General features: G+C 49.1%; 1 protein-coding gene across 4 annotated transcripts in view; it reads left to right on the top strand.

The window, feature by feature from the left end:
* Nucleotides 1-318: 318 nt before the first annotated feature.
* The window catches only part of AKAP10 (A-kinase anchoring protein 10), a 91,181-nt gene continuing 76,898 nt past the window's right edge, over nt 319-14,601 (top strand). For 2 of the 4 annotated variants that reach the window (XM_003912461.3, XM_031657416.1), the window contains exon 1: nt 12,065-12,329. In XM_003912461.3, the coding sequence (XP_003912510.1) occupies nt 12,242-12,329 (88 nt within the window). In that variant the 5' untranslated portion in view covers nt 12,065-12,241. Of the gene's footprint in view, nt 401-12,064; nt 12,330-14,601 lie in introns of those variants that run through there. The other 2 variants (XM_031657417.1, XM_031657418.1) reach the window with 2 other exon arrangements.

Genomic DNA, 14,601 nt, shown 5'->3' with positions numbered 1-14,601 from the left:
CCTGTAATCCCAGCTCTTTGGGAGGCCAAGAGGGGGTGGATCACCTGAAGTCAGGAGTTCGAGACCAGCCTGGCCAACATAGTGAAACCCCATCTCTACTAAAAATACAAAAATTAGCTGGGCTTGGTGTTGGGCGCCTATAATCCCAGCTACTCAGGAGAGTGAGGCAGGAGAATTGCTTGAACCCAGGAGGCGGAGGTTACAGTGAGCCAAGATTACGCCACTGCACTCCAGCCTGGGTGGCAGAGCAAGACTCCATCTCAAAAAAAAAGAATACTTGATTGTCTGGACATTCTGCAGAACATCACACTGAGACACTATATTGATGACATCATGCCGATTGTAAGCAAGAAATGGCAAGTGTTCCAGAAACACAAGCAAGACACATACATGCCAGAAGGTGAGATGTAAACTCTACCAAGATTCAGAGGCCTGCCACACTGGTGACATTTTTAAACCTGCTAGATGTTTGTGTAGAAAAGAATTTAACCTTGCCCAAAGAGGGGTCTGGCCTTTGTCCCCAGCTAGTGGGAAGTAATCTCTTTAAACTCTTGAAATAGCATTCCTGATAAAAGTATTTTTGTTTTGACTGGGGGCCTTGATAGCAACAATGTGATCTGGGTTGGGGGCTTTGGGTCAGGTGGCATCAGTGTGACCTCCTGGGTGGCTAGAGACTGGAATCAACCACATGGGCAGTCAACCCAGCTTACATGATGGAATCCCAATAAAGACTTTGGACAGGCCAGGCATGGTAGCTCACGCCTGTAATCCCAGCGCTTTGGGAGGCCGAGGTGGGCGGATCAGGAGGTCAGGAGATTGAGACCATCTTGCCTAACACGGTGAAACCCCATCTGTACTAAAAATACAAAAAATTAGCTGGGCATGGTGGCGGGCTCCCACAGTCGCAGCTATTTGGGAGGCTGAGGCAGGAGAATGGCGTGAACCCGGGAGGCGGAGCTTGCAGTGAGCCAAAATCACGCCACTGCCCTCCAGCCTGGGTGACAGAGCAAGACTCCGTCTCAAAAAAAAAAAGACTTTGGACACAAGGGCTTGGGTAAGCTTTCCTGGTTGGCAATGCTCTATACTGGGAAACTAACCCCATCCTGACTCCACAGGGAGAGGACAACTGGATATTCTCATTTGGTACCTCCCTGGGCTTTGCCCTGCACACTTTTTCCTTGGCTGATTATTATTATCATTATTATTATTATTATTATGTCACTCTGTCACCCAGGCTGGAGTGCAGTGGAACGATCTCGGCTCACTGCAACCTCCACCTCCCCAGTTCAAGAGATTTTCCTGTCTCAGCCTCCTGAGTAGCTGGGACTACAGTTGCATAGCACCACACCTGGCTAATTTTTGTATTTTTAGTAGAGACGGGGTTTCATCATGTTAGCCAGGATGGTCTTGATCTCCTGACCTCATGATCTGCCCACCTCAACCTCCCAAAGTGCTGGGAATACATGGGTGACCCACTGCGCCCAGCCCCCTTGGCTGATTCTTAAAGTGTAACCTTGAGCTGTAGTAAATTATAACTGTGAATATAACAGCTTTCAATGAGTTTTGTGAGCACTTCTAGCAAATTATCGAACCTAAGGCTAGCCTTGGGGACCCCTGAACTTGCAACTGGTGTCAGAAGTAAGGGAGCTCATGTGTGGACCATGCCCTCTAACTTTGTAGTTGATTAATTTTCACAACTTTATCATTACTGCTTACACTCAATGTTTATTCACATTTATCCACCTACCACTTACTTTCTTCTTTCTAGTGCCCTGCATCAAAGACTTTCTATCTCATGTACTTTATTCTGCTTGAAGTAAATCCTTTAGGATCTTTTTTTTTTTAAACTTTGTACATACGTATTTTTATTTTTTATTTATTTTTAATTTTGTTATTTTTGTGGGTATATAGTAGGTATATATATTTATGGAGTACATGAGGTGTTTTGATACAGGCATGCAATGTGAAATAAGCACTTCATGAAGAATGGGGTACAAACAATCCAATTACACTCTTTAAGTAATTTTAAATGTACAATTAATTTTTTATTGACTAGAGTCACTCTGTTGTGCTACCATGTATATATATATATTATTTATTATTATTATTATTTTTTTGAGACAGAGTCTCACTCTGTGGCCCAGGCTGAAGTGCAGTGGCGTAAGCTCAGCTCACTTCAACCTCTGCCTCCCTGGTTCAAGCGAATCTCCTGCCTCAGTCTCCCGTGTAGCTGGGATTACAGGCACGCACCACCACGCCCAGCTAACTTTTGTAATTTTTTGGTAGAGACCAGTTTTCGCCATGTTGGCCAGGTTGGTCTTGAACTCCTAGCCTCAAGTGATCTGACCACCTCAGCCTCCCAAAGTGCTGGGATTACAGGCATGAGCCACTGCACCTGGCCAAAATAGAATATTCTTTAGTGAGGTCTGCTGGTGACTTTTTTTTTTTTTTTTTGAGACTGAGTCTCGCTGTTGTTGGCTCAGGCTGGAGTGCAATGGCGCAATCTTGCCTCACTGCAACCTCCTGCCTCCCGGATTCCAGCAATGCTCCTGCCTCAGCCTCCTGAGTAGCTAAGATTACAGGCACCCACCACCACACCCGGCTAATTTTTATATTTTTAGTAGAGATGGGGTTTCACTATGTTGGCCAGGCTGGTCTGGAACTCCTGACCTCAGGTGATCCACACACCTTGGCCTCCCAAAGTGTTGGGATTACAGACATGAGCCACCATGCCTGGCCAATTTTTTCTGTTTTTGTCTGAAAATCTTATTTAGTGTCATCTTCTAAATATATTTTTGATGGGTACAGAATTGTAGGTTGATAGTTATTATCATTATTGTTATTATTTTGAGACAGGGTCTCACTCTGTTGCCTATGCTGGAGTGCAGTAACGTGATCTTGGTTCACTGCAGCCTTGACCTCCCAGGGCTCAGGTGATCCTCCCACCTCAGCCTCCCCAGTAGCTGGGACTACAGATGCATGCCACCATGCTCAACTAATTTTTTCTACTTTTTGTAGAGATAGGGCTTCACCAGGTTGCCCAGGCTGGTCTCTAACTCCTGAGCTCTAGCAATCCACCCACCTTGGCCTTCCAAAGTGCTGGGCCATGCCCAGCCAGTAGTTACTTTTTATAGCATATTGAAGATTTAATATCAATCTCCTGGCATCCATTGTAACTGTTAAAAAATCAGCTATTTACTTGGCACTCCTTTTTTTAGATGGAGTCTCACTCTGTCATCTAGGCTGGTGTGCAGTGACGTGATCTCAGCTCAGTGCAACCTCCGTCTCCCAGGTTCAAGCAATTCTGCCTCAGCCTCCCAAGTAGCTGGGATCACAGGTGTGTACCATCACATTTGGCTGATTTTTGTATTTTTGGCAGAGACAGGGTTTCACCATGTTGGACAGGCTGGTCTTGAACGCCTGACCTCAGGTGATCCGCCCACCCCGGCCTCCCAATCCATGCTGGGATTACAGGCATGAGCCACCGCACCCAGCCAAGTGGCACTCCTTTGAATGAAATCTACTTCCCCTACCCCTAGCAATTTTTAATACTTTTTCTTCATTTTTGTTTCCTGAAGTTTTGTTATTAATAATGTGTGTGCAGATTTCTTTGTATTTCTTTTGCTTGCAGTTCATAGTGATTCTTGAATTAGTGTGTTGGTTTCTGTTATCACCACAGGAAAATTGTCAGCTAGTAGCTTTTCAAATACTTCCTTGCTAAATTCTCTCTTCTCCCCTTTTGGTACAATTGATTTGATTAAAACGAAAACCAGGGCCGGGTGCGGTGACTCATGCCTGTAATCCCAACACCTTGAGAGGCCTAGGCAGGTGGATCACCTGAGGTCAGGAGTTCAAGACCAGCCTGGCCAATATGGTGAAACCCTGTCTCTACTAAAAATACAAAAATTAGCTAGGCATGGTGGCCCACATCTGTAGCCCCAGCTACTCAGGAGGCTGAGGCAGGAGAATTGCTTGAACCCAGGAGGTGGAGGTTGCAGTGAGCCGAGATCCCACCACTGCAATCTGGCCTGGGCGACAGAGTGAGATTAGAATCTGTCTCAAAAGGCCGGGCGCGGTGGCTCAAGCCTGTAATCCCAGCACTTTGGGAGGCCGAGGCGGGTGGATCACGAGGTCAGGAGATTGAGACCATCCTGGCTAACATGGTGAAACCCCGTCTCTACTAAAAATACAAAAAACTAGCCGGGCGTGGTGGCGGGCGCCTGTAGTCCCAGCTACTCGGAGGCTGAGGCAGGAGAATGGGGTGAACCTGGGAGGCGGAGCTTGCAGTGAGCCGAGATCGTGCCACTGCACTCCAGCCTGGGTGACACAGCGCGAGACTCCGTCTCAAAAAAAAAAAAAAGAATCTGTCTCAAAAAAAAGGTTATGAATGTTTGATAAACTATATTTGTTGGAATGTTTGTTGTAGAATACTATTCATTGATTTTTAAACAATGTTAGATTAAATCATTCACTGGATTTGTGATAATTAACTTACTGATTTTACCTCACTGGTTTGTTGTAATTAATACAACTGGTATAAAAAGACTGTGAGGACGCCAGGTGCGGTGGCTCACGCCTGTAATCCCAGCACTTTGGGAGGCTGAGGTGGGCGGATCACCTGAGGTCAGGAGTTCAAGACCAGCCTTGTTGGGGTCCGTGCCGGGGGTGGTGGAGAATGAAAGAACACACAAAAGACAAAGACACACAGAGAACATGGCGGCCGCACTCAGAGCCTCCGCCTCACTTTATTTATACTCCATAAACCCCACGTCAGCAGAAAGAATGCAATGCAAAACAAACTTTCTTTTCCCACATATAACCTTCTACTCAGTTCCTTGTTTCTATGCTCTTCCTTATCTGCCCGCCTTCTTGGCGCCTACGGGAGTTCATTAAAAGTTCAATTGGAGATACTGTCCTTGAGCCCTATCTATTCTCAGCATACTGTTTTCAAAGGCCCCTGCACAGCCTGACCAACATGGTGAAACCCCATCTTTACTAAAAACACAAAATTAGCTGGGCATGGTGGTGCATGCCTGTAATCCCAACTCCTCGGAAGGCTGTGGCAGGAGATTTGCTTGAACTCGGGAGGCAGAGGTTGCGGTGAGCTGAGATCGCACCATTGCACTCCAGCCTGGGCAACAAGAGCAAAACTCCGTCTAAAAAAAAAAAAAAAATATATATATATATATACTGTAACGATTCCCAAAAATTAGGAGAACAATTAAAGGAACTCCTTCTGATAAAAATTAATTTTATCTTACATGTAAACTAAAATGACTGTATCAAGTTTATTCAGAAATATAATGCAAGGTATTAACTTGCCACAGCTGCGTATTCAGGCTAATGTAATATTGTTATTATTTTTAAATTCTTCTTTTAACTTTACTCATATGTGGATCATCAAATTTCAAAAGATTAAATGACAATACTCTTAGCAGCAAGCTTCCCTAAGCATATAAACATTTTAATGGGTGATGATTCAGTAGGTACCTGAAGAATCTGTACTGCCAGATATCATTCATTCCCATATACCTGCCCGACAGATATCCCATTTTGGGACACTGGATGAATGGGTGGGTGGACAGATAGAAGAAAGTGGTATAAGCAAATGGCTTTGGAGTCTGATTGACAGCGATTAAAATCCTGTCTCTACCTCTTACCAGCCTCATGATCCTGCATAAGTTACCCTAAGCCTCAGGGCCACATCTGTAAATTGGGGGTTGTGATGTGATCTCACAGGGTCTCTTTTCGGGGAATGGCAGGAATTATGGATTAAGTGAGCTAGTAATTGTAAAGCACTTAACACAAGGAAGGCGCATAATAAGTACTCCATAAAGAATGACGGCCATTATCATGACTGAGGTGTATGAGGCTGTCGGGGAATTTCTGGTGGGCGGGGCTCAAAGGCAGCAAATCACACTGGAAGTGGAGATGAGGCACTGCTTCTGCATTGACTCTGCTTAGCAGGAGAGAATGAGGAAGGGTTAGAGGAGATTTAGAGGAACTTAAGAGTCCTCCGCCTCCAACTCGGTCGGATCTGCCCCCGTGCATTCAGGGGATTTCTCGCACTCTCCCTTCCCCTGCGTCCCTGCCGTCCCATCCGATTAACCACACAACACATACAAAATAGGCCCTGCGAGGTTCTGCACGCTGGAAGGGAACGAGAGAAAGGCGCTGCGCTTTCTTGCTGACGCCCTGTACTTGGGCCCCTGGTAGACAGTCACGTGTCCCCTCAGCCTGCGGAGAAATCCCACCTAGACCGCGCCCGGGTCCTTGGCCTCGGCCGATCTCCCTTTGGTGGGGGTAGGATGCAGGATCCAGAGTTTTATTGGCTACAGACAGCGGGGTGTGGTCCGCCCAGAACACAGATTGGCTTCCAAGGGCATCTCGGATCCCTGGGTGGGGCGCCGCTCAGACTCCCGGTGCAGGCCCGGCCAAGGCCAGCAGGAAGCTGCCAGACCGCGTCCGTTCGGCGCCAGCTCACTCCGGACGTCCGGAGCCGTAGCCAGCGCTGCTTCCGTCCAGTGCGCCTGGACGCACTCTCCTTACCTGGAGAGAGGCTTGACCTTGAAATCCAGGCTTCATCCCTAGTGTGTGACCTTGAGCAGTTGACTTTATTTTTCAGTGCCTAGTTTTCCGGATACCAGGACTGACTCCAAGGACTATTACTCATCTGGAGGGTTTAGCACAGTAGTGGCGCATAGTAAATTTTCCATGTCAGTTTTGGTTACCTTTCGTGCACTTGCAAACATGCCATGCTCCGAAACGAAATAGGCGAATCTTTTTTTTTTTTTTTTTTTTTTTTGAGGCGTCTTCCTCTCGCCCAGGCTGGAGTGCAGTGGCGCGATATCGGCTCACTGTGACCTCTACCTCCCGTGTACGAGATTCTCCTGCCTCAGCCTCCTGATCAGCTGGGACTTTAGGCGCGCCACACGCCCCGCTAATTTTTGTATTTTTAGTAGAGATGGGGTTTCGCCATCTTGGCCAGGCTGGTCTAACTCCTGACTTCAGGTGATCTGACCGCCTCGGCCTCTCAAAGTGTTGGGATTACAGGCATGAGCCACCGCGCCTGGCCAGAAATGAAATAAGCAAATCTTTTAACCTGCTCTAATAATTGTTTGGGTGAAGGAAAAGGGACAAGATGGAGGAAGGTGAACAAGATGGAGCAGTCCCTGTTTCCGGGTTCTTCATCACAGATTTTCCCGCGCCCGGGAAAAGAACCAAATCAACTGAACATGCGCAGAATGACGTCAAGCCGGGGACACCGAAATTCAAGAAGCCACTCCTACATACACGCCCCAAACTCCTCCCCTTCCAGCTCCCAGGCATAAAAGTCCACCGCCGGCAGGAGCCGGCGTGACTTCTTCGGCCCCCCGCATTTGTGGACCGGAGAACATCACCCGAGCTACCAGCTGTAGCTCCCACACCTGAGGACCAGTGAACCTCGGCCTGAGAGTGTATGCATATTTTGCAATAAAAGACTGCCACTTTCACGATTGGCCTCAGCGTTTGCACTACATACTTAGCCTAAATGGTTACTAAATTAAATCACAAACAGTTATACAAATTAATTTAAACAGCACAGTTCAGTGCAGAAAACCCCACGAGGAGACCCTTCCTCACACCCCTGGCGGCCCAGCCCAAACCTCCTCCCCAGCCAACCGGCCTTCCCAACCCAGCCCCAGCCACCAACACCAACAAGTGTTCCGCTTTCCACTGGTGCCTTGAGGAATTCTTCTTCTAGGAGGCACTCCCTTTGCTTAACTATCTCCACTATTTTGGTTCATTTAGAGCTGTATGTGATTTGGATGATTTGACGTGAGGTGGCTTGAGCAGGCCTCTCAACCCGGAGACGTCCGCCTTGAAGTCCCTCAATCTCCTAGTGGCTCCAGGACTTCTTCGGTCTCCCAGCAGCGGCAAGGACGCTGGCTATCATGGAGGTCGGCCTCCACTTCTGTACAAACAATGGGAACCTCACAATCCAAAATCCCTAGAACACCCTCTCTGGAGGGCGCCTCCCAAATCCTGAAGCCTTAGGGATTGGGGCCCAAGATTTAAACGAAGCTGCCAGGCACTTTTCTCTGCCTGTGGCATGGTTTGTGAAATTAGATGTTCAATCTCTGTTTTAATGCCACTACATGGCACACTTGACTATACATTCTACAGATTCTCAATTTCTACAAAGGCTTGGAAAAGTGGCTGAGATTTTGTCTATGCCCAAGTGGATCATGCCTTCAGACTCAGGGCAGCTTCTGCTTGGCAATGGCCCAGGTCCTCTCAAGTAGCTTAAACTCCCCAAATCTCTGGCCCCCACTTCAGCACTGAGGAGGATCGCCCACCCTCCATTTCCCAGATGGGGCCACGGCAGGCACTCCCCTCCCAAATTTCTCTGCAACCCCCTCCCTGTTTGACTTCCCTTAACACCCTCCCACGCCTCCCTTCAGCCACTCTCCCACCCTCTCCCCGGTGGAGCTCCCACAACTGCCCTGCCTCTGACATCCTCCCTCCCCTCAGCCTACCTCTTACCTCTCCTACCGACCCACATTTGTTCTGCCAAGACCTGCATGCCTCCCATTATCAGCTCCTCTATCAGGCCAGCCTGCTCCCAAACCTCTACCAGTCAGCTCTGTCTTAACTCTACTCCTACTGGTCAGTCTGTCTGTAACCTCCCTGCTATTTTGTCGCCCCTTCCCCACCCTAAGAGTTGCTGTTTCAGCATGGGTTAGGAGCCCCACGTCCCTTTCCTGGCTGACCTTTCCAACTAGAAGGCCCACACGTAATTTCTAGCCAACCCCACCCACATTCCAAAGAGGCCTCGGAGTACCTAGGCCAGAATATATAACCTTACCTGGTGGCACTGCACATATTCTTATCTAATTTTAACCTAGAGGAAAGAGAGAGTGTATTCCTTGTGTTTAGTGCAAATATGATCAATGGCATTTAACTGACGTACCTGTCCCGCGAATGAGAGATGGCCCTGGCCTTATGTAGGAACCGATTGAGATTAACCGGCAGCCTGGCCTACCGGCAGGGCTTAAGCATTATGGTTCACCGCCCCGCTGCAGCGGCGTTTCTGAAGCCAGCGGGTCAATTTTGATAAACTAAAGGGAACTATCCAGCACCAGATGTGAGAACCCAAGCCTTCAAATTATTTTACAGAGGCCATTCGAATTTACTCTGGCTAACTCACTTCTAGCTGGAGCGGTGCTTGGTCCAGCCTCCTATTTATCTCCAGAAGCCAAGCCTGGCTATCTTTTCAAAAAGCAAAAAAAAAAAAGGTTGGTGATGGGCCTGCACTCCTACAGGAAAATCGGGCCTAAAGCTTTAACTCCAGAGAAGCAGCAGCTGATTTTAGAGCTGCAGCCAAGGGAAAAAGAAGGGCTGTGTCGTAGGCGCAAGCCTCTAGTGGCTGCCTCCAACCAGCTGCTGCTTCCACTCTGCCGTGAGGGAAGACATACAGGGCAGCCCCAGGGCTCCTAAGCTATGGGGCACGCGCGGAGACTCCAGGACACTGGGCAAACCAGTGTCCCCTATAGCTGCTGCCACTGCACTTCATTCCATGCTTTTAAGTGTGTGCAGCACCCCTGCATTGGCCAGTAAGTGCCTGGATCCCCGCCGGCCACTACGTCCGTATGCTACCAGGAAGGCATTGGGAAGTCTGATTGCCCCACTGTCAGGACGGGCCCCAAGGCCTCACCCGGGAGCCTGTGCTGGGCTCTGAAGGCCTTCCAGCCCTAAGCACCGGGACGACAGTGGCCGACGTGCCCCTCACTGAGACCCCAGCTCACCTCGGCCGGTGCCTGTATAACTGAACGAAGGTCACGAAAACCAAATAGGTTTTGACCTTTTTTTGAGGCGCTCTTCCTTCAGCTTCAGGCTGGAAAGCGTAGTGGCGCCGAGATCGCTCACTGTGACTTCTACCTCTCGCGGTAATGAGGATTCTCCTGCCTCAGTTTTCCCGATCAGCTGGGACTTTAGGGCGCCGCCACACTCGGCCACTTTTATTTTTTAGTAGAGATGGGTTTCGGCCATCTTGGCCAGGCTGGTCTAACTCCTGACTTCAGGTGATCCTGACCGCCTCGGCCTCTCAAAGTGTTGGGATTACAGGCATGAGCCGCAGCCTGGCCAGAAATGAAATAAGCAAATCTTTTAACCTGCTCTAATAATATAGTGAAAAGACCATACTGTTATTAGAGCGGGTTAAAGGTTACCTTTTCCCGAGTTCTAGTTATAGTCTTTTTTTTTTTTTTTTGCTTGGGGCGGAGTCTGTCTGTCGCCCAGGCTGGAGTGCAGTGGCGGATCTCCGGCTCACTGCAAGCTCATGCCTCCCGGGTTCACATGTTCTCCTGCCTCGCCTCCTGAGTAGCTTCTGGGACTACAGAAGCCCTGCACCTGGCCCGGCCTAGTTCTTTGTATTTTAGTAGAGGCGGGGGTTTCACCGTGTTAGCCAGGATGGTCTCGATCTCCTAACCTCGTGATCCGCCCATCTCGGCCTCCCAAAGTGCTGGGATTACAGGCTTGAGCCACCGCACCCGGCCTCTAGTTACAGTCTTAAACTTGGACATTCTTGTAGGAAATAAAGTTTCCCCTTCAAAGTTCCCCTTCTTGTTAAAGACTACATCATAAGTGTAATAAGTAATAGTTTCTTTTAAAGACTTTCTTCAAACCTCGTTGCTTTGTGCTAATAACTCTTTGTTAAGCCCTATCCTATGTAATTGTTGGACATGCTCATAGGCACATTGCAGCTCACAGCCTATGCCCCTTCCTTATTTGGAAATGTTATTGCTTCCTTAAACCTTTCGGTAAGCAACTTCCTTTCTTTCTTCGTTCTTCCTTGCACTTACCTATTTAGAAAAGTTTTACGCTATTAGCAAACAGGGTATCAGTTTAAGAGTGTGAGGTCCCGCTCCAGCCAATGGATGCAGGACACAGCAGTGAGGACGACCCAAATGTGTAAGGGATAAATATGTCTGCTTTTCTGTTGTTCAGGTGTGCTCTCGACATTGTCCCATCTGCAACTGAGCACACTTTCTGCAGAAACTAAAGATTGCCTTGCTGAGAGATCTTTTGTCTCCGTGCTGACTTTTCTTCACGGCACTGATTATCTATTTCTAACAATTTTGGTATTTCTAACATTCTGAACCATCTTGGGCTAGTTGTCTCTTCTGGGCCTGTTTTCCCATCCGTCACATGATAAAATTCATTGGTTAAAAAACCCCAGCGAACATTTATTGAGTTACTATTACCTTCCTGCCCTCCCCAACCCCAACCCCAGGGAGCAGTTACAACCTCAGCCGCTGAGCGCACTCGTGGGGTGTAAGAAGCACCAAAGACAGGGACGCTTGATTCGTTTTGCTTTGGGAGTAGAGGAAGGGTCAGAAGATTCACAGGAAAATGGCATTTGAGCAAGGATGATTCACTGGAACTTGCTTTTAAATACTAGCGAGGCTTTTATGTTGCAGTCCCTTACAAAGTTCAGCATTCGCAGGGATTGCACTCCGAAATAAGCCCGCTTCCCCTTTTCCTTCGCGAATGACCGAGGGAGCTGCTGGTTCCCATGCAGCAGGTTGTGCCCTTTCCTTATCAGGGTTCTGCATCGCCTCGAAACCGCAGGCCGTGGTGGGCTGCTCTCCTGGGGAAGCAGGGGCTGGGGTGCAGGGTGAAGCTGCTCGTGTCGGCCAGCGCCTGTGAGCAAACCTCAAACGGAGGAGCAGGAGGGGTCGAGCAGGAGCGTGGCAGGGTTGGCCCTGCCTTTTAGAAGGGCACAATTTGAAGGGTGCCCAGGGGCCGGAAGCCGGGGACCTAAGGCCCGCCCCGTCCCAGCTGCTGGGAGGGCTCCCGCTCCAGGGAGGTTAGTTTTGCAAAGACTGGGTCTGCAGCGCTCCACCGGGGGCCGGCGGCAGACGCCACAAAACAGCTGCAGGAACAGTGGCTTGCTCCAGGCACCCAGGGCCCGGGAAAGAGGCGCGGGTCGCACGCGCGCATCACGCGGGCGATGCGGGCGTGCGCCCCTCCACCCGCGGGAGGCGGTGGGGGAAAGGGGCGGGGCCGGCGCTTGACCTCCCGTGAAGCCTAGCGCGGGGAAGGACCGGAACTCCGGGCGGGCGGCTTGTTGATAATATGGCGGCTGGAGCTGCCTGGGCATCCCGAGGAGGCGGTGGGGCCCACTCCCGGAAGAAGGGTCCCTTTTCGCGCTAGTGCGGCGGGCCCTCTGGACCCGGAAGTCCGGGCCGGTTGCTGAATGAGGGGAGCCGGGCCCTCCCCGCGCCAGTCCCCCCGCACCCTCCGCCCCGACCCGGGCCCCGCCATGTCCTTCTTCCGGCGGAAAGGTAGCTGAGGGGGCGCCGGCGGGGAGTCAGGCCGGGCCTCAGGGGCGGCGGTGGGGCAGGTGGGCCTGCGAGGGCTTTCTCCAGGGCGGCAGCAAGGCCTTCAGCGAGCTTCGGCCTCGGCGCAGATGCCCCCTGAGTGCCTTGCTCTGCTCCGGGACTCTTCTGGGAGGGAGAAGGTGGTCTTCTTGCGCGAGGTCAGAGGAGAATTGTCGCGCTGGTTCAGAAGCGATTGCTAAAGCCCACAGAAGTTCCTGGTTGTTTGGTTAAGAACAGTTCTTAGGTGGTGGTTAGTTTTTTTGTGTTTTTTTGAGGACCGTGGATCAAGATCAAGGAAATCTTTTTAGAACCTTATTATGGAAGTCTGAATTTTCCAAATAGTGAGGGTTTTATGTCTAAAAGCAACATGTGAAAAAATTGTTTTCTTCACCCAGTGCTGTCTTACAATTTCCTCTTGGGGGGAGGGGTAGTTACTGCTGTTACTAAAATAAAATTACTTACTGCTAAAGTTCCCCAAGAGGAAGACCACTACTTTTGATGACTTTGCAAGTTTACTAGCTACTGGAAGCCTAACTTTATAAACGAACTACTTACATTTTTGATTTTCAGTTGTATTACCTGCCCAATATTTACGTAGAAGCAGCTTGGGTTTGATTTTGGGTAAGGTTGTTACACTTCATTAAAAATACATATCCGAAGTGAGCAAGTGTGGATCTGTGGACAGCAGTGATATTTCCTGTCAATTCCTGTTGCTTCAGATAAAATGTACCAGACAGAGGCCGAGTGCGGTGGCTCACGCCTGTAATCCCAGCACTTTGGGAGGCCGAGGTGGGTGGATCACCTGAGGTCAGAGTTCAAGACCAGCCTGACCAACGTGGGGAAACCCCGTCTCTACTAAAAATACAAAAATTAGCCAGGGTGGTGGCGCATGCCTGTAATCCCAGCTACTCGAGGCTGAGGCAGGAGAATTGCTTGAACCTGGGAGGCGGACGTTGCGGTGAGCCGAGATTGCACCGTTGCACTCCAGCCTGGGCAAAAAGGGCTAAACTCCGTCTCAAAAAAAAACAGAAATGAGTTTTGTTTTCTTTTTTTGTTTTGAGACGGAGTTTCGCTCTTGTCGCCCGGGCTGGAGTGCGATGGCGTCTCGATCTCGGCTTACTGCAACCTCCACCTCCCAGGTTCAATCGATTCTCCTGCCTCAGCCTCCCAAGTAGCTGGGATTACCCATGCCCCACCATGCCTGACTAATTTTTGTATTTTTAGTAGAAACGGGGTTTCACCATGTTGGTCAGGCTGGTCTTGAACCCCTGACTTCAAGTGAGCCTCCCACCGCGGCCGGCCAGAAACGGGTTTTGGAAAAAGCACTAAACAAAATCAGGAACTTGGATTCATATGACAGCTCTGCTACTAACTGTAACGGGGGACAGACCAGTTAACCTACCTTTCTGTCTTCTGTCAGCTGAGAATTAGATGATTCCCAAAGGCCCATTGAACTCTGAATGGCATTAAATACTTCTTAAGTAGGTACACGGTTTTGGTAACTGATGCTAGGTGATGAATGAATGAAAGTGCTGAATGAATGAAACAGGTAAAATAGAAGGAGGAATCTTTATTGGTAAGGCAGGGGTATACTTAATAGCTCTCTAATTTGTTGGCATTGCAGTGGTTACCTTTTGTTTTTTTAAGGGGGGAAAAGCATTCTAAGAATAATGAGACAAACTGCATATTGCACAAGAGACTGTTGTCTCTATTCAACGAATATCTTTTGAGTGTCCACAGTCTGCCAGGCACTGTGCTAGGTCCTCACGATTGGGTAGTGAACCAGACAATGTCCCTGCACCCATGGAGTTTATTGTCTCCTGGGGTAGACAGATAATAAATAAGCAAACAAATCTCTTCCTCTTTTCTCCCTCCCGCTCCATGTAAGTGTGTGTGTAGAGGTGTATACTTAACAAATTGAGTAAAGTGTTATGAAAGATTAAGAGAAGAAACACATTTTGGTTAGATGTTAGAGGACTCAGCAGGTGACCTTGAAACTTAGAGCTGAAAGATCAGTAGGAGGTAACTAGAGAGGCCAGGGAATAGCATGTTCAAAGGTCAGGAGGCAAGAAAGAACATGGTGCCCTTCAAGAGAGGAAAGAAGGCTACTGTGACTGGGGCATAGATGTAGGCAACTGGCAGGTGATTGAGAGCTCTACAGGCCATGGTTAGGTTTTATTCCTAATGCCGAGATGCTAAACATAGTGATTCATATCTGTAATCCCAGTACTTCAGG

This window comes from Papio anubis, chromosome 17, assembly GCF_008728515.1.
Source record: "Papio anubis isolate 15944 chromosome 17, Panubis1.0, whole genome shotgun sequence".
Taxonomy (NCBI): Eukaryota; Metazoa; Chordata; class Mammalia; order Primates; family Cercopithecidae; genus Papio; species Papio anubis.
Note: the sequence above shows the minus strand (reverse complement) of the source record. Positions and strands in the feature narration are given on the sequence as shown.